Source organism: Gigantopelta aegis, chromosome 3, assembly GCF_016097555.1.
Source record: "Gigantopelta aegis isolate Gae_Host chromosome 3, Gae_host_genome, whole genome shotgun sequence".
NCBI classification, from domain to species: Eukaryota; Metazoa; Mollusca; class Gastropoda; order Neomphalida; family Peltospiridae; genus Gigantopelta; species Gigantopelta aegis.
Genome location: NC_054701.1, coordinates 29,482,170 through 29,497,573, shown reverse-complemented (window position 1 = coordinate 29,497,573; position 15,404 = coordinate 29,482,170). Strand labels below are relative to the sequence as shown.

General features: G+C 34.7%; 2 protein-coding genes across 3 annotated transcripts in view; one reads left to right on the top strand and one right to left on the bottom strand.

The window, feature by feature from the left end:
• The window catches only part of LOC121367847 (TBC1 domain family member 10B-like), a 49,689-nt gene extending 39,803 nt beyond the window's left edge, over positions 1–9,886 (bottom strand). The window contains exons 1-2 of the mRNA XM_041492267.1: positions 9,385–9,886; positions 655–754 (exon numbers count right to left, since the gene is read on the bottom strand). Of these exons, the coding sequence (XP_041348201.1) occupies positions 655–754; positions 9,385–9,581 (297 nt within the window). The 5' untranslated portion in view covers positions 9,582–9,886. The remainder of the gene's footprint in view (positions 1–654; positions 755–9,384) is intronic.
• Positions 9,887–11,362: 1,476 nt separating this feature from the next.
• Positions 11,363–15,404, top strand: part of LOC121367846 (ataxin-2-like protein) — a 42,924-nt gene continuing 38,882 nt past the window's right edge. For both annotated transcript variants that reach the window (XM_041492266.1, XM_041492265.1), the window contains exon 1: positions 11,363–11,632. In XM_041492266.1, coding sequence (XP_041348200.1) covers positions 11,565–11,632 — 68 coding nt within the window. In that variant the 5' untranslated portion in view covers positions 11,363–11,564. The remainder of the gene's footprint in view (positions 11,633–15,404) is intronic.

The following is a 15,404-nucleotide window of genomic DNA, read 5'->3' as shown; positions in this document are numbered from 1 at the left end:
AAAAGACTGTAAACTTACATATAACCTCTCTGAACCGGACACCCTAGGGACCAATTAAGTCTTTCACAGAATAATTAAATTTCCATTACATTCATTACAACATAACATCAACCTGTTGGTCCATACGTAGCAACAGGAGTTTGTTCAATTGTCGATGAACGTAAAAATTAAGTCATCAGGGAACGTCATATCTGATGACGTCATTTTATATGGGAAAGTTATCTTATTGAGCGTTATTATTTATAGACCAAAAGTAATTCAAAATAAAGTATGAAGTTTTAGTGTTATTATTAGTTAAGTATCATTCAAATTTAATTATATAAGTATTGTCTGTTATTTCTTTTACATTCATCTGGGTATGCACAAAAAACTAAAATCCGAAAACTTTATGTGAGAACGGCTTCACCGATTCACACAGTTTGTGGATGACTTTTCTGTTCATACCCCGATGAACGTAAAATAAATAACAGACAATCCCTAACAGTCCATTCTCTTTGGTATCAGAAGTAGATTAGTGGTCAAATGGCAAATAACCTGAGGGATGTGACAGTTTTTAAAAGATGAACTTAAGTAAATAGTTTGTCCATCAAATTAAATCCCACTGGTTCACATGGAACTGGAGACATGGAACAAAATTAGGTATTCAATTCTTACCTTGTCAAATCTTTTAGACATCCATTTCTCCCAGTCTGCAAACATGTCAATCCATTTTACCTCACGATATCTTATGGTTGCAGAATCCACCTTTGAAAGACTGAAAACAAAAAATAGTATACATGTACATGCATGTACTGTTACCTTAATGATAAATAACTGTTATCTTAATGATAAATAACTGTCATTTGTACATTTGCAACTATAAGCATTCATGAAAATGTTTGCAATTTACTATTTTAAGTCATGAATACTTCCTTTTTTAATAATTGATAATTAAATTTGTTATTTTCATTACAATATAAGGTCATCCCATTGGTCCAGGGCCCTTGCTTATAAAACTTAAAGTTTGGACTTTAATAAAGTCCAGACTTTAACATAATGCTATTTGAATGGTGTTGCCATCATGTTAAAGTCTGGACGTAGGTTTATAAGCACGGGGCCAGACGTAGCAATGGAAGTTTGTTCAATTCTCGATGAATTTAAAAATTAAGTCATCAGGGAACGTCATATCTGCTGACGTCATTTTATATGAGCAAGTTGTCTTATTGAGCGTTATTGTTTATGGAACAAAAATAATTTAAAATAAAGTATGAAGTTTTAATGTTATTCTTAGCAATTTAATTTAATTGTAAGTATTGTCTGTTATTTCTTTTACGTTCATCTGGGTATGAACAAAAAACATCATCTGCAAACTTATGTGAGAACGGCTTCACCTGACCACTTCGGAGAGTGTTCAGTAGTGACTTCTGATATTAAGAGCCACTTGTAACTACCTACTATGCTCCCTTGCTACTAGTTAGTGCTGTGGGTCAGACCAGCTTTATTATTGGCAGAGGACGAGGATGCTAGGTAAGTGCAGTAACGGTACATACTATTAATCAAGTCTTTTTTTTTTAAACTACCCGTATTTGAATTTTATAAATATTTGTTTGCTTGGGTTAGAAATTGTGAATTTCATGTACTTTCACAAATTTTAAACAGGAGTTTTTCTTAGTATTTATTTAATTTTTCTGAAAATTATAAAAATGTATCCATTAATTTTCAAGATTTTGGGGTACGTAAATTTACTTTTCATACCCTCTTGCAGAAACCATGCATAAGAAATATAATAAACGTAATTTAAAAAACCCATGTTATTTCATTTGGGTATTATTTGCTACAGTAAGCACCATCACCTTAGAAAAAGAAAAAAAAACATGCGAACAAAAACTTGATCGCGAACAAAGTATCAGTTATGGGAAAACTTCAAGACATAACATATATGAGACCTGATCTATCGCTCACAACTTATTTCGATTAATTACATCACATACTTCAGAGACTTCCACCCCACTTGAAGATTATTCCATAAAAAAGCAAAATGGCAGATGGCGAAACATTGTGGGTTTTTGGTCCTAGGAGATCTCAACAAAGTCAACAGGTGACATGGTTACAATCTAGTATGCGGAATCTATGTCATTATAATGTTGTTGTTTTTTGCACGATTTGTGTCTGGACAAAATGTGGGGGGAATCTAACCATAATTAAAGGTATGATACATGTCGACAATTCCACATCAAAGTGGACATGAAGTGAATTTTTTTTATTATGTATATTGTTTCTGGTGTAAAATTGTCTGTAGAATCCAAATCTGATAAGTAAAATATTGTAAAATACAATACATGTAGCATTTTACAACAAAAATAGACAGTGGTCGTGAAGGAAAGAGCTGGACATGTTGACCAATAGAACAAAAGCTGTTTAGAACATTACCATCTTGAAAGCATATATGACGTACATCTAGGCATGGGTGTAGGAAGGTGCCGAAAAAGGGGGGCACACACAAACACACATATATATATATATATATATAAATGCATGTATAAATATATAAAAAACCATTGCTGCTGCTAGATCAGGGATTTTTCACTGCATGCAGTCTTCATAAAACATTGATATTAGCCAACACACGTTTGTTTGGATTTTCTGATGAGTGATTACAGCTTATGCACGAACGATCCGTTGTTTATGTTGATATTGGTTTTGCATAACCTACAGACTAACGACAAAATTGTGCATGCCAAATTTTATGCACTGCAATTTTTTTTTTCCGAATGCCAATTCAACGTAACATTTTGTGTTGAAAGAGCTTATTAGAAGAAATCTAGTCGTAGGATTGAACCACCTCGGTGGAACCATTGATTTATCAAAAGCTGTGCTATGTATACTTTCCTGTCTTTGGGAAAGTGCATATACCTGCTGACAAAAACTGGAAATGGCCAGCTAAACCTGATGAAATATTTTACCCTCCCAACAAATTAATAAAAAATTTAAACAAGCCTTCACTGTAAACCACCGTAGTCATTTTGGGTTTCAAGGTTTCTAACTGTTCAGAAAAGCTTCAATTTGGAGTTGCATGTATGCAAGACTAATGTGGGATAGAAAAAGTATACCTGAGGTGGTGGAAAGTTTCGATCTGGGACATGGCTTGCTGAGTCCCAGGGTCGAAATTTCCACCACCAAGGGTGTACTTTTTTTTATCCCACATAACCATATATGATGGAGTCATTTTCTCCTATCCATTCGATATATAAACTATTATTTTACACGAACAAAGAAAGATGGCTGAAAAAGTAACTTCTTTATTTGACCGTTTTATCATAAATAAACTACACTATCATATTTTCCACGTCTGTTTCATGTGTTAAATATAATTTAACACTACAAATTAGCAAAATAGCTTTTATAATGAAGGTTTTAATAACAAAATATCAATCTAAAACTAACCAACTCAAATTGATATGTCAAATATTACAAATGCCATAATACTCCCAATGTTAAATTCAATGACGTTATAGCCCATGCAAGAGATTTATTCTGCATGGGCTGATGTCATGGATTATTTTATTTTAGTGAAATAGACATCTTTAGATTAACTTCTAAGGTGTGACAGCATTTGCAGTTCTTGAAAACTATTTTTTATATAGTTTTACAAATGTGATAATAAAGAAATTATACAAGTTACAAGAGCAAAGGTCAAGAAAATACTTAACTTATTGTTAAATTTTCTATAGCACTCACTCTAGTTTGGGAATTAACACATTTCACAATCTTACATTATGCCTCCAAGAAATATAACAATGGAAAATAATGTATGTGTTAATGTGTTGCGTCAGTTACTGACGGTGTTGTGTGTGTGTGTGTGTGTGTGTGTGTGTGTGTGTGTGTGTGTGTGTGTGTGTGTTGCGTCAGTTACCAACAAATTTTAATTCTCGGTGTGCCCACTTAGATTATTATGTTGCCATGTTGTGTAACCATGGCAAAACTAAGAGAATATAAAAAAATATAATATATGGTAGCACTGTTGGAGGTCAATATTAAAATTAAGCTCCAAAAGGTAACTGACGCAACGAGGTCATGCTATAAGTTCAAGTTTTTATTCATAAACATCTATTCCAAATTTATTAATTTGTGTTGTTTGGGAATTACCATTAAGATTTTAGAAACAAAATGCAATACTTACCTTTATCATATTCATCCAATTTTAAAAAAGGAAAAAAAAGAAAGAAATGTTTTATTTAATGACGCACTCAACACATTTTATTTACGGTTATATGGCGTCAGACATATGGTTACGGATCACACAGAGTTTGAGAGAAAACCCGCTGTCGCCACTACATGGGCTACTCTTTCCGATTAGCAGCAAGGGATCTTTTATTTGCGCTTTCCACAGGCAGGATAGCACAAACCATGGCCTTTGTTGAACCAGTTATGGATCACTGGTCGGTGCAAGTGGTTTACACCTACCCATTGAGCCTTGCGGAGCACTCAGGGTTTGGAGTCGGTATCTGGATTAAAAATCTGGGATCCGAACCCAGTACCTACCAGCCTGTAGACCGATGGCCTAACCACGACGCCACCGAGGCCGGTCTCGTCCAATTTTAATGACATTTTTGAAAAAAGATTTCAGTGCAATTTGGGTTCTATTCTTAAGAGGAAATAGCACAAATTAAAGATGGCCGCCAGGTCACATGACAGAGTTTTGAATTAAAACCTGAGTATTTTATGGTTTATTGATTATCAACAAATACCTCTATGTGAAAAATAAAGGCATAACAGTGAAAAAAAATTCACTCCAGAGGTATCATTTTTGTTGTTAAAGAATTCATTGTGTAATGAAATTATATAGGTAGTATTAGCCTTGAGCTGTATTATCAGGATTCATGAATTTTATCGATGGTTTTTGCACTGTTAATCGTCGACATGAAATTCAATTTGCATGTGCATGCATGGTTCGACATGTCCCGTGTAGTATTCGGTCAGTTTGTTTTACTTGTTTTACTGACATTGTTGTCAAGTGAACGAAAACGCTCCAAAATTTTTAAAACATTTAACGTTTTTTACATTGTAGCATTTTTAGTATGCCAAGAATACCCAATAATTTACGCGAACGGGTGATTGGCATGCTTGATGCTGGCATGTCGACAGAAGACGTTGCAAGGCATGTTGGGAGTTCTAGTCGAGCGATACGAAATCTTTGCGTAAGATTTTGAACGACAGGAAGCACTAACGACTTGCCACATCGTGGACGTTCCGCGTGTTACAACGCATGGTCAAGACCGCTATATCATGAACACGCATTTGCGCAATCAATTCCAAACTGCCACTGCTACTGCTGCTAACACACCTGGGCTTCATAATAACCGAATCAGTGGGCAAACTGTTCGTAATCGTCTGCAGGAGAACGGTTTACAAGCACGACGTCCTTACGTCGGATGCGTTTTAACGCAACGTCATCGTCTAAATCATCTTAATTGGGCACGTGTACACACTCGTTGGATACGGCGACGCTGGAATACCGTTCTTTTTTCGGATGAATCCAGATTTTCTTTACAACGTGGTGATGGCAGGGTGCGTGTCTACCGTAGGAGAAATGAATGCTATGCTGACTGTTGTGTTCTTGAACGAGATCGTTTCGGGGGTGGGGGTTGTGTCATGGTCTGGGCAGCCATTGCCCATGGTTATCGTTCACCACTAGTCGTCATTGATGGCAATTTAAATGCTCAACGTTACCGCGATGACATTCTCGCTCATCACGTCATTCCTCTGTTCCATAACAACGCCAACATCTCGATTTTTCAGCATGAAAATGCCACCTCTCATACAGCTAGAGACACTGTAAATTTTCTTAGGACAAATAACATTGATTTCATTGATGACTGGCCCGCTAAAAGTCCTGATCTCAACCCCATCGAGCATGTCTGGGATAGTCTGGACAGACGATTGAGGCGTCGTCTCAACCCACCCGCTAACGTCAACGAACTTCGTCAAGCGCTCATTCAGGAATGGAACAATATTCCACAGGCAGAAATCAACACTTTAGTCAGTTCTATGCGCCTGCGATGCACTGCAGTGATCATTTCAAGAGGTGGTCATACCCGTTATTAAGTGGGTGTTTTTGTTTTTAACTCCTACCACACTTGGTCAAAATTTCTCCCAGTTTCTGTTAACCTATGGCCATGATTTTTTCACCAAATGATGCATCATGGAACACTCTTTAAACGCATATATAACAATTATTCCCCCGGTTTGGTTTCATCAAGTTATGTTCAAGCAAAGTTAGCGGAAGTTTCTTATTTTGTTCAGTATGTATATATATATATATATATATATATATATATACATAAACTGATGATCAAAAGAAAGTATACCAAACCATCACAGATCCACCACCAAACGGTTCAGTCTCCTGAACACAGCACGGACCTGTTCTCTCTCCTGCACGTCGGTATATCCGAGTCCTGCCATCAGCTCTGAATAACTGGAACCTGCTCACATCAGAAAAGAGTACATGTTGCCAGTTCCGATGTTGCCAACATTGAAACTGACGTGCCCAACGTAAACATCGAAGTCGATGTTGCCTCGTCAATGTCATCCCTCTGAATGGTCGATAGGCCCTGATACCATGTTGTCGTAGTCGACGACGTACAGTCTGACGACTGATGACATGTCCAAGGCCAGTCGCTGCAGATGACGTCATAGTGAGGAATCTGTTACGTAAGTGTAAGATGCGGAGATGGCGGTCCTCGTTGGCTGTTGTGACGCGGGGTCTTCCACTTCATGGTCTGTCTGCAGTCCTGCCAGTCACCTTGTAACGCTGTATCAACCTGGTGATCGTCAATTTTGTACAATTCAGGATTCTTGCCACATGGGCATAACTCGCAGCCAACTGCACCATACCAATAGCTCTCTCTTTTTCTTCAGCAGTTAGCCTTGCCATGTTCTCTGGTGTTTTACTGTTGACTGAGGCATGTTCTAAGCAATGGCACCCTTTTTTACACCCTTATGTGCACGAGTATCATGTTTCTCGTGCAGTATAAATTTGATGAATAAACTCATTTTGCACATGCGGCATCGCCCAAACGCAGCAATATGTGACTATTCATCATTGATTGCATTATAAAGAACAATACTGGCACCTATCTAACCTTCCATGAACGTGTATTGTATTTATTTATAATAAAAATAATTGGTATACTTTCTTTTGATCGTCAGTTTATTTATATATATATATATATATATATATATATATTCTGACACAAAGGCACACATACATTTTCCCTCTGAACCAAGTAAATACTAAACAGTCCATTATTTTAGTTTCAGAGATGCAAGTATACCTTTTTTGTTTAATACAATTATACATTTGGGCTATTACATGTCCGTAGGAACAATATCTGGAGTGAGGGAGGGGCAAAATCTCTAGTAGTAGGGATGTCTTGGGAGGGGTGGGGGAGAAGCCATATATATATATATAGAGAGAGAGAGAGAGAGAGAGAGAGAGAGAGAGAGAGAGAGAGAGAGAGAGAGAGAGAGAGAGAGAGAGAGAGAGAGAGAGAGAGAAGAAGAAAACAACCTGTATTTTCATACTGCAGGCCTGCTACAGAGACATTTGCAAAAAAAAAATAATAATAATAATTAAAGTTTAAGCAAGAACTTATATTATAAATTATAATAGAAGTTCTTGCTTAAACTTTATTTTTTTTTATTTTTTGTTGCAAATGTCTATGTAGCAGGCCTGCAGTAATAATATAATTATTATATAAACATGTATGTAATTTACTGGTATATACTTTTATTTTAAAAATTAAAAATAAATAAATAAATAAATAAATAAGATGTAGTAGCCGAAGTATGGCAAAATAAATACAAGTATAGAGAATGTCCAAGTTGTTATAAAATCAGATTAAATGAAAAATGAAGACCACACAAATTTGATGATAAAACGAGTATACTCTTTATTCAAGAACTGGATGCATCCATTTCTTTCTTTTTTCATAGATGTCGATAGAATTGTGTATTTTATTTATAGTATAATGTAGAAGTTTTATCATTGCACATGCTTTAACCATTTTGGTTGCTGTTAACGTCGGTTAGTGTCGACAAGCAACAACATTAAACTCAACACAGTCACATTCTGTGTGGGAAGCCATGGCGTTCCATCAAGTTTTTCACGTTTTAGTGAATCTACCCAGAAGCGACGTCTGGTCTCATCTTTTCAAAATTTATAAATCAATATTTTTTTTAACATCATATTATGTTCTATGCAGCCAACTGCAAAACATTTTGTATGCATCTTGTCCGTTAACTGCTGTAAATGATCGACGAAAGTTGCCTCATTTCACTATCAAACCATAGGTAACTAAAGAAAAGCTTTACTGCATCACGTGACAAACAATGGTGGCCAGGGGTCGAAGTACCCGTATTTTCGGTTCCGAGAATAGTAACAATTATTGATATCTATATAATATACATTTATAAAAGTATTTATCATTATTAATTTTCTTTGCTATTAATAAATTAATAGTTAAACATTTTTTTAATGGTGTTATTTTTGACGTGTATTATTAATATGGAATTTATGGACCACCACATATCTTTTCCAGTTGTTTTGAATTATATTTGCTGGTCAACTTGCCCCAAAACCAACTTGCCCCAAAACCAACTTGCCCCAGAATTTGAACAACTCGCCCCAAACTTTACTGTTCGTAAATAATTGCGACAAAATTAAAAATGGACATAGACCTACAACTTTGGTGTTATTTTATTTATTAATATTACAGTGAAACTGCTATTACGACCACATTTGTGTTTGTCCCTTATTTCCTTAAAGGAATAATAAGCCAACGGCAAGTCTTTTGGACTCTGACTGCACAGGCACTTGACACAGATTAGTAATAGTAGGCCTATAGGCATACATGAATAAAATTCATTTGTTGTATATTGGTAAACTTGATATATAGGCTATATATTTCCCCAATATTTTGCTTATATACTCTCTTCATACATGACAAATTTATTGCCACTTAACGTGTATTGATATATATACCAAAAATTTCGATCCCTACTATATAAAAGATACATTGTATATATATATATATCAAATTTACCGATATACAACAAATTTTGAATTTTATTCATGTATGCCTATAGGCCTACTATTACTAATCTGTGTCAAGTGCCTGTGTCTGACGTGTGCATATTCAACAATATTTACTGCACATTATTACTTAAAATATTGGTATATTAATTAAGAAAATGGTAATGATATGAGTTGACTAAACAATGTGGGGCAAGTTAACCAACCGTGTTGGGGGCGAGTTGGTTTTGGGGAGAGTTGCCCTGCTTCAGACTTTACAAAGATAGTTTACAAACACACTTTCCTTGGAACTAAAATTTTACACTCACCTTATCTCTGGGTCTGTGTAATAGGGTCCTCCAAAGAAACCATATTTGTCAGCAATCACGCCCATCCCCTCTTCAGTGTCACAGTTTGCACTACCAATGTTGGCAACATGGTTCATCCTGGATGGTTCAGTATTATCATCTGAATCATTATCATGATGATTTGTGGCCATCTCATCTTCTGGATAAGCATAAGCCATTGTGTTTTATAGTCTCAAAATCGGTACACTAATTCCAGTATTGTTAATAATTTCTAATGTTACTCTCATTGAAGAATTTTGACAGCGACTCGACCACTACTTATATGTCTCCATAATTTACTGGACACTTCCTTGTGCACCAATTTTTTAAAAAGGTATTTTAGGACAGAAAGAAAAGGTTTAAATGACAATTTATAATCCACATTGGCTGACCATTACTCTGTACAATGAATATTTTGCACATTCAGAAAAAAATATTAAAATGTCAACTTTTAACGTAATACTCAAACGGCAAGTTGTAACGTTTTTTTACATTAAACCGGAAGTGCACTTAATTCTTACTTTTTCCCTACGCATACCATAACATAAATGTTTATTACCAAAGAAACGGGATACACATGAGGTCTTAAAGCTAAATTTTAACCATAAATTGATAACATAGAGATAAAACTGTTAACTAAGGGTTGTGCCTCTGTTCGACTGTCAGACAATTATTGTTAATAGATCTATAGGATTTTCTTTTACGAGAGCATGTATTTTACACCAATACATTTAAATGTGTTACGCTTGCGCTTATTTCAGGTGTTGGTGGGGCCTACGAGTTCACGTTGAAGACAATGTATTCCCCCCTCCCCAATTTTTAATCGCAAAGTTTTGACAGTTTTGTGAATTAGGCCTCAGACCCATACCAAAAATAATAAAAATCCGGGGACTTGCCTCCCCTGTTGAGGACCACAAACTGTACTCATTTTGTCCTACTAAATAGCACGCCCGACATGTGCACATATTCTGACCATCATTACCTTCAATCTGCATTACCGTGCACAGATTATGAAAATGATATTTAATTTAAGCCCTAATTGAGGGTAGTGAGTGTAGTGATTGAACAGTGAATAGATTTTATTTCTTTATTATTATTCCCAAATCGAATCGTTCCTTTAATATTTAATTTCTTTTAAAATTTGTATTGGTGAAACTAGTTAAAATGTAATACCATATTATATATATATGGTTAAAGTTAATTTAAATTACAATTTTCATAAGTACGGTATTTATTATATAAATTTACGCTGTGTAAAATGAAGATATGAGTATAGTTTTTAGAAAATTTGTTAGTTATTTTTATTGGAACGGAAAAAAAAACTGTCAGAATGACCATATGTTTGACGTCCAATAGCCGATGATAAGATAAAAAAATCAATGTGCTCTAGCGGCGTCGTTAAATAAAACAAACTTTACTTTTTTTATTGGAACGGGCGAAGTGACGGGTTGTATGGGATAGTATTTAATACCTAAAAAAAATCCAAGTACAGTACCAGTCAAATATCATTGACCTTTTTTTCGTCTTTTTTGTTTGTTATTTTTTAATTATTATTCTCAGTTCCAAGAACTTATTTATATATTTTTAAAATTTATTATATTTTTGCAACATTTTACCAGCAATGAACCATTGATACTGATTGAATATCTCTATAAAATAGTCTAACCAACAACGATCACTTCGTAATAAAGGTCTATGCATAACATGGGAAGCGAATGAAGCTCTCTGGAGACGTGGAACACACTTGTAGAATGTTGCATACATAAATATAGTTCAACATAATTGTCTTTTGTACACTTTTATATAAATTAATAATGTTTTTGTAATGATGACAATAAATAAGAATAATTATTTTAACCCACATATTCTGGTCAAAAGAGCAAAAGAACTAAGAAATATGTTTTTATGTGACATCATATAAGTAGTGCGCAAGTCGACATTGTGTATTCTAGCGCATGTTGCACTTGGTCACTCAATTCCAGCTGACCAAATCATTTTATTTGTATACAAACTAATTTTATAAGTATTCTTTTACATATTATGTGATGCGGTAAACAGTTACCTCAAAACTGAGCTAACATCTGTAATCGGTTGCAATGCTGCGTGATTTATAGTGACTTTTTGTCAGGGCATTTGAGAGCTTGGGCCTTCCGTTTACGAGGATGTCGGTAAACTATAATAGAAGGCTTCCGAGAAGGAATAATATAGGAAACGCAAGCCACCAACCTAGGTTTGTTTTATTTTGAATAATTAATGACAGTTCGTCAGTTTTATTTATTTATATTAATCCAAAGTATGACGTTTCTAACTTCCAGGTACGTTTCATCATGGCAATCGCCGCCATGGTGCCATTGGAAAATGGTGGTCGGTCCTGGTTACCCCCACACGGAAAGGTTACTGATTTTATGCGTTGTAGGTATTAGATAAGTAAACTGTGACAGGGAGATTTTAAAATTTGAGTATGCATGTTTTCTTTTGATTGCTAATAACATAAAATAATACAAGTAGGCCTATACATCTCTAATTATTAAGTTAACATAATAAAAGCACATGAATTTTTTAACTTAAAATTTAAGAGAAGGTTCACCAGAGGTAATTTGGTATTCACTAGTTTCAGTAATGATATACTATCAACTAATAGCATCTAAATAAACATCGAACTCTTCCAATTTTGTTTCACTGACCCACAACTGGTACATCAAAGGCTGCCTATCTTTGCAAATCCCACATTTTGGGTCAGAAGTGTAAGATTTTGAGAATCCCCAATTATTTGTATTAAACTAAAAGCATGCTAATGACCTGGCAGAATCTTAAAAAACAGTTCCCCAAATTCAAAGCTGCCTTGATTGCTTGTTAATTAATCAACGCACCTACACAAATTGTGTGGACGATTGTTTCGTTCGTGTGTGTGTTGTGTATAACCTACACGTATTTGTCATTCATTGAAAATGTGTACAGTGCTAAACGTTATTGTACTAAGTCATGGTAATTAAAAGCAAAGCATTTTATAAAATATTACACAAATTAATAAATTATGTAGTGTTTTATATTATTTTGAAAATCAGTTACGCAATAATCAATCTGTCCAGGTAGAGCTGGGAGGTATTGAAATTTGAGGTTCGGTATCAGTATTTTTTGGCTGATTTACATTGGTATTAGTGCAGTATTTGGTATTGACACAATACTGATATATCAAGAAGTATTTTTGGTATATGCACGCATTTAAAATGCATGCCTGAGTTAATGATTGCCCGCTAATTTTATTTAAATAAAATAAATTCCATACAAAAAACTCGATCTGATTTTTACCCAACCCATGTTGTGTTCATCGGATATATTGTTAGGGCTTTACTAAATGGTGGGAAACATTTTTCAATACCAAAATTTAAGTATTTTTAAATTTGCTCGGTGTGGGAAACATTTTTCAATACCAAAATTTCAGTATTTTTAAATTTGCTCGGTGCGGTAAATCGGTATTGACATAATACCTATACCGCACGGTATATATATGCCCAGGTGGACCTTACTTTCATTTCTGTAGTGGGTTTTTTTTATTGCCGTCCTAAAATACGGTAACAAAGCACCGTCTGATATTTATAAGTGCTGCCGACATAAGGAAAGAAAAAGTGTTTTGGAAATGACAAAAATATACTATTTTTGTGTGCAATTTAGAAAACAATTGGCTCAGAAATAAATAACTTGTAGTGGACGAGTTAAAAAATGCAACTATCAGTCTGACAGGTGAGCTGTCTTTTTCTGACTGATGGTGTTATAATTTTATTTATTTAGTTAGTTTTATTTATTTTATTATTTTTTGCATTGAATCCGCGACCACGCATCATCCCTGCAAGAATTCCAAACCATTCAAACAAACAGTTCAGAATGATGTCCAGATATACAACAATATATATGCACAGCATTGCCAATAGACTACTTCAGTTCCGAACTGCGCAAGCGCGACATTCCAGAAACAAGTTGTAGCCAAAACGGAACCAAATGAAAATGGAACCAAATTGGACAAAACTGATCGTAGTGTTAGCTGAAACGGCACGACAATCTATGGTTGTATAGCTAAAACAGAACCAAAAAATAAATTAAAATGTGTGGCTAAAACTGTATCATTACAAGTTATGAACGATGATATCTTCAGTAAAACAACAGCTATATTAATTATTTGTTTGTTTATTTTGATGTCTATAACGGGGAGATAGAAGTATTAGCAGCTAGCTAGAAGTCGGTGAAATGCAATCAATGTCACTGAGATGCTGTTACAGTTAAAAAATAAAAAATAAAAAAAGGTTTCATTTTCGCCAATACATTCAGGTGCCGTTGTAGTCAAATTGGTTCTGTTTTCGCCAATAAACATTGATCCGATTTGATAGTGGTTTCAGTTTAGCCTAATTCCCAGGGAACGGCTGGTCAAAGGTCAATAGTTCCGAAAATTGATTTGTTTACGAGTATGTTGCTGTTGTGTTTTGAATAGATTCTTCTTTTAAATAATTGCAGGATGTCAGATGGATTTTGTAAATTTATATGAAAGAAATGTGAATAGAATAACGTACTAGTTTCAACATGTATTGATTTGTCAATCACGGTTTGGGTTTTGACTTCGTTTGTTTTCCGCATGATGTAGATAACCTTTAGACTACTGGATTAATGTATGACAAAAGCCATGTTGAGTGGGTACAACTTTATAATTTTTACTCACATATATTCACTTAAATAATTTATAAATACATAAAATAAAGTTCATATTTGAATCGGTAAGTATTATTTTCGTGGGTTTTATAATTATGATATTTTAGATCAGTTAATGTTGACTAAAATTAGGCAAATAATTAAAAAAGTTGCAGTTGTATTTTCCAAAGAAAAAACATCTAAAGATACAGGAAGCTGGATTGAGTTCTGTTTCCTGTTATACAAGTCTTTCCGGTGGGTGTCGTGTGCAAAACGGCAGGAAATATGAATTGGGGAATACAGTGACAGTGACTGGCGTGACATTGGGTGAGATATCTCGCCTGCAGTAGTCAGAAGGTTAACAAGTTTCCTTAATGTTTTTGTCTTTAAATAAGTTCCATGCAAGAAAACAAAAATAATCAGGGTGGATGACAGCTCGCTAGATTCATCTCCTATATTTAACACATGGTCATTTATAACAAAAAGCAATTTCAACAACTTAATTTTTACATATCATTCTTATTTTTAAAGCATAGATGGGGACATTTATGATGCCAGGGGCTGGCATGCATAAATCTCAGATGAAGATTTACAAACAACTGTGGTCATCGGCCATGCCTGCCATTAGCGGAACTGGAAAGCGGTTAGGGGACGTAACTCTGCCTAATTTTTCTCGCTAATTTCTAATAGAGGCTATATGTAAGCATTTGATAAATTAAGAATTGTAATAAACGTTGGGTGCCGAATTAGCATAATGCGTTAAATTTTTTCAGATGTAATTAAATGTAGGGTGCTGAATAAGCATAGATACCGACACAAATTTAATAAACATAGATGTACGTTTATTTGGCTACCAGTCAGTTTGATTTTGGAGGTGGGGGGCAATTATCAAATGTCACAGGATGGGATATCGTTCTAACTAACAGAGCCATATTATTTTCCAAAATAATACTGTCTGGCAAAGTACTTATTTCGTTGCCCACATGATACAGTTCTAAGGGAAACAACCTTGCCTGACATACGGGTCTTTCGCTTGGTCATTCATATTCATTAGCATTGTGAGTGACATAGAACTGGCAGGACCTTCAGTGAAATCGATGGCGAAGTTTATTTTGTTGTTTTGTAATCGCTTTTCATAAATTTTACTGATTGGACCTTTCATTCTGAATGATAACACACTGTACAGAACAGAATAGGTGCTTTCAGTTAATTTGGCGATATTTTCTATACATACAACAATTTTTTCTTTGTTTTATGACTCCCATATATATTAAACATTGAACATTTTCTTCACTTCTGGTAACTGCATCTGCATTTTTAGTAAA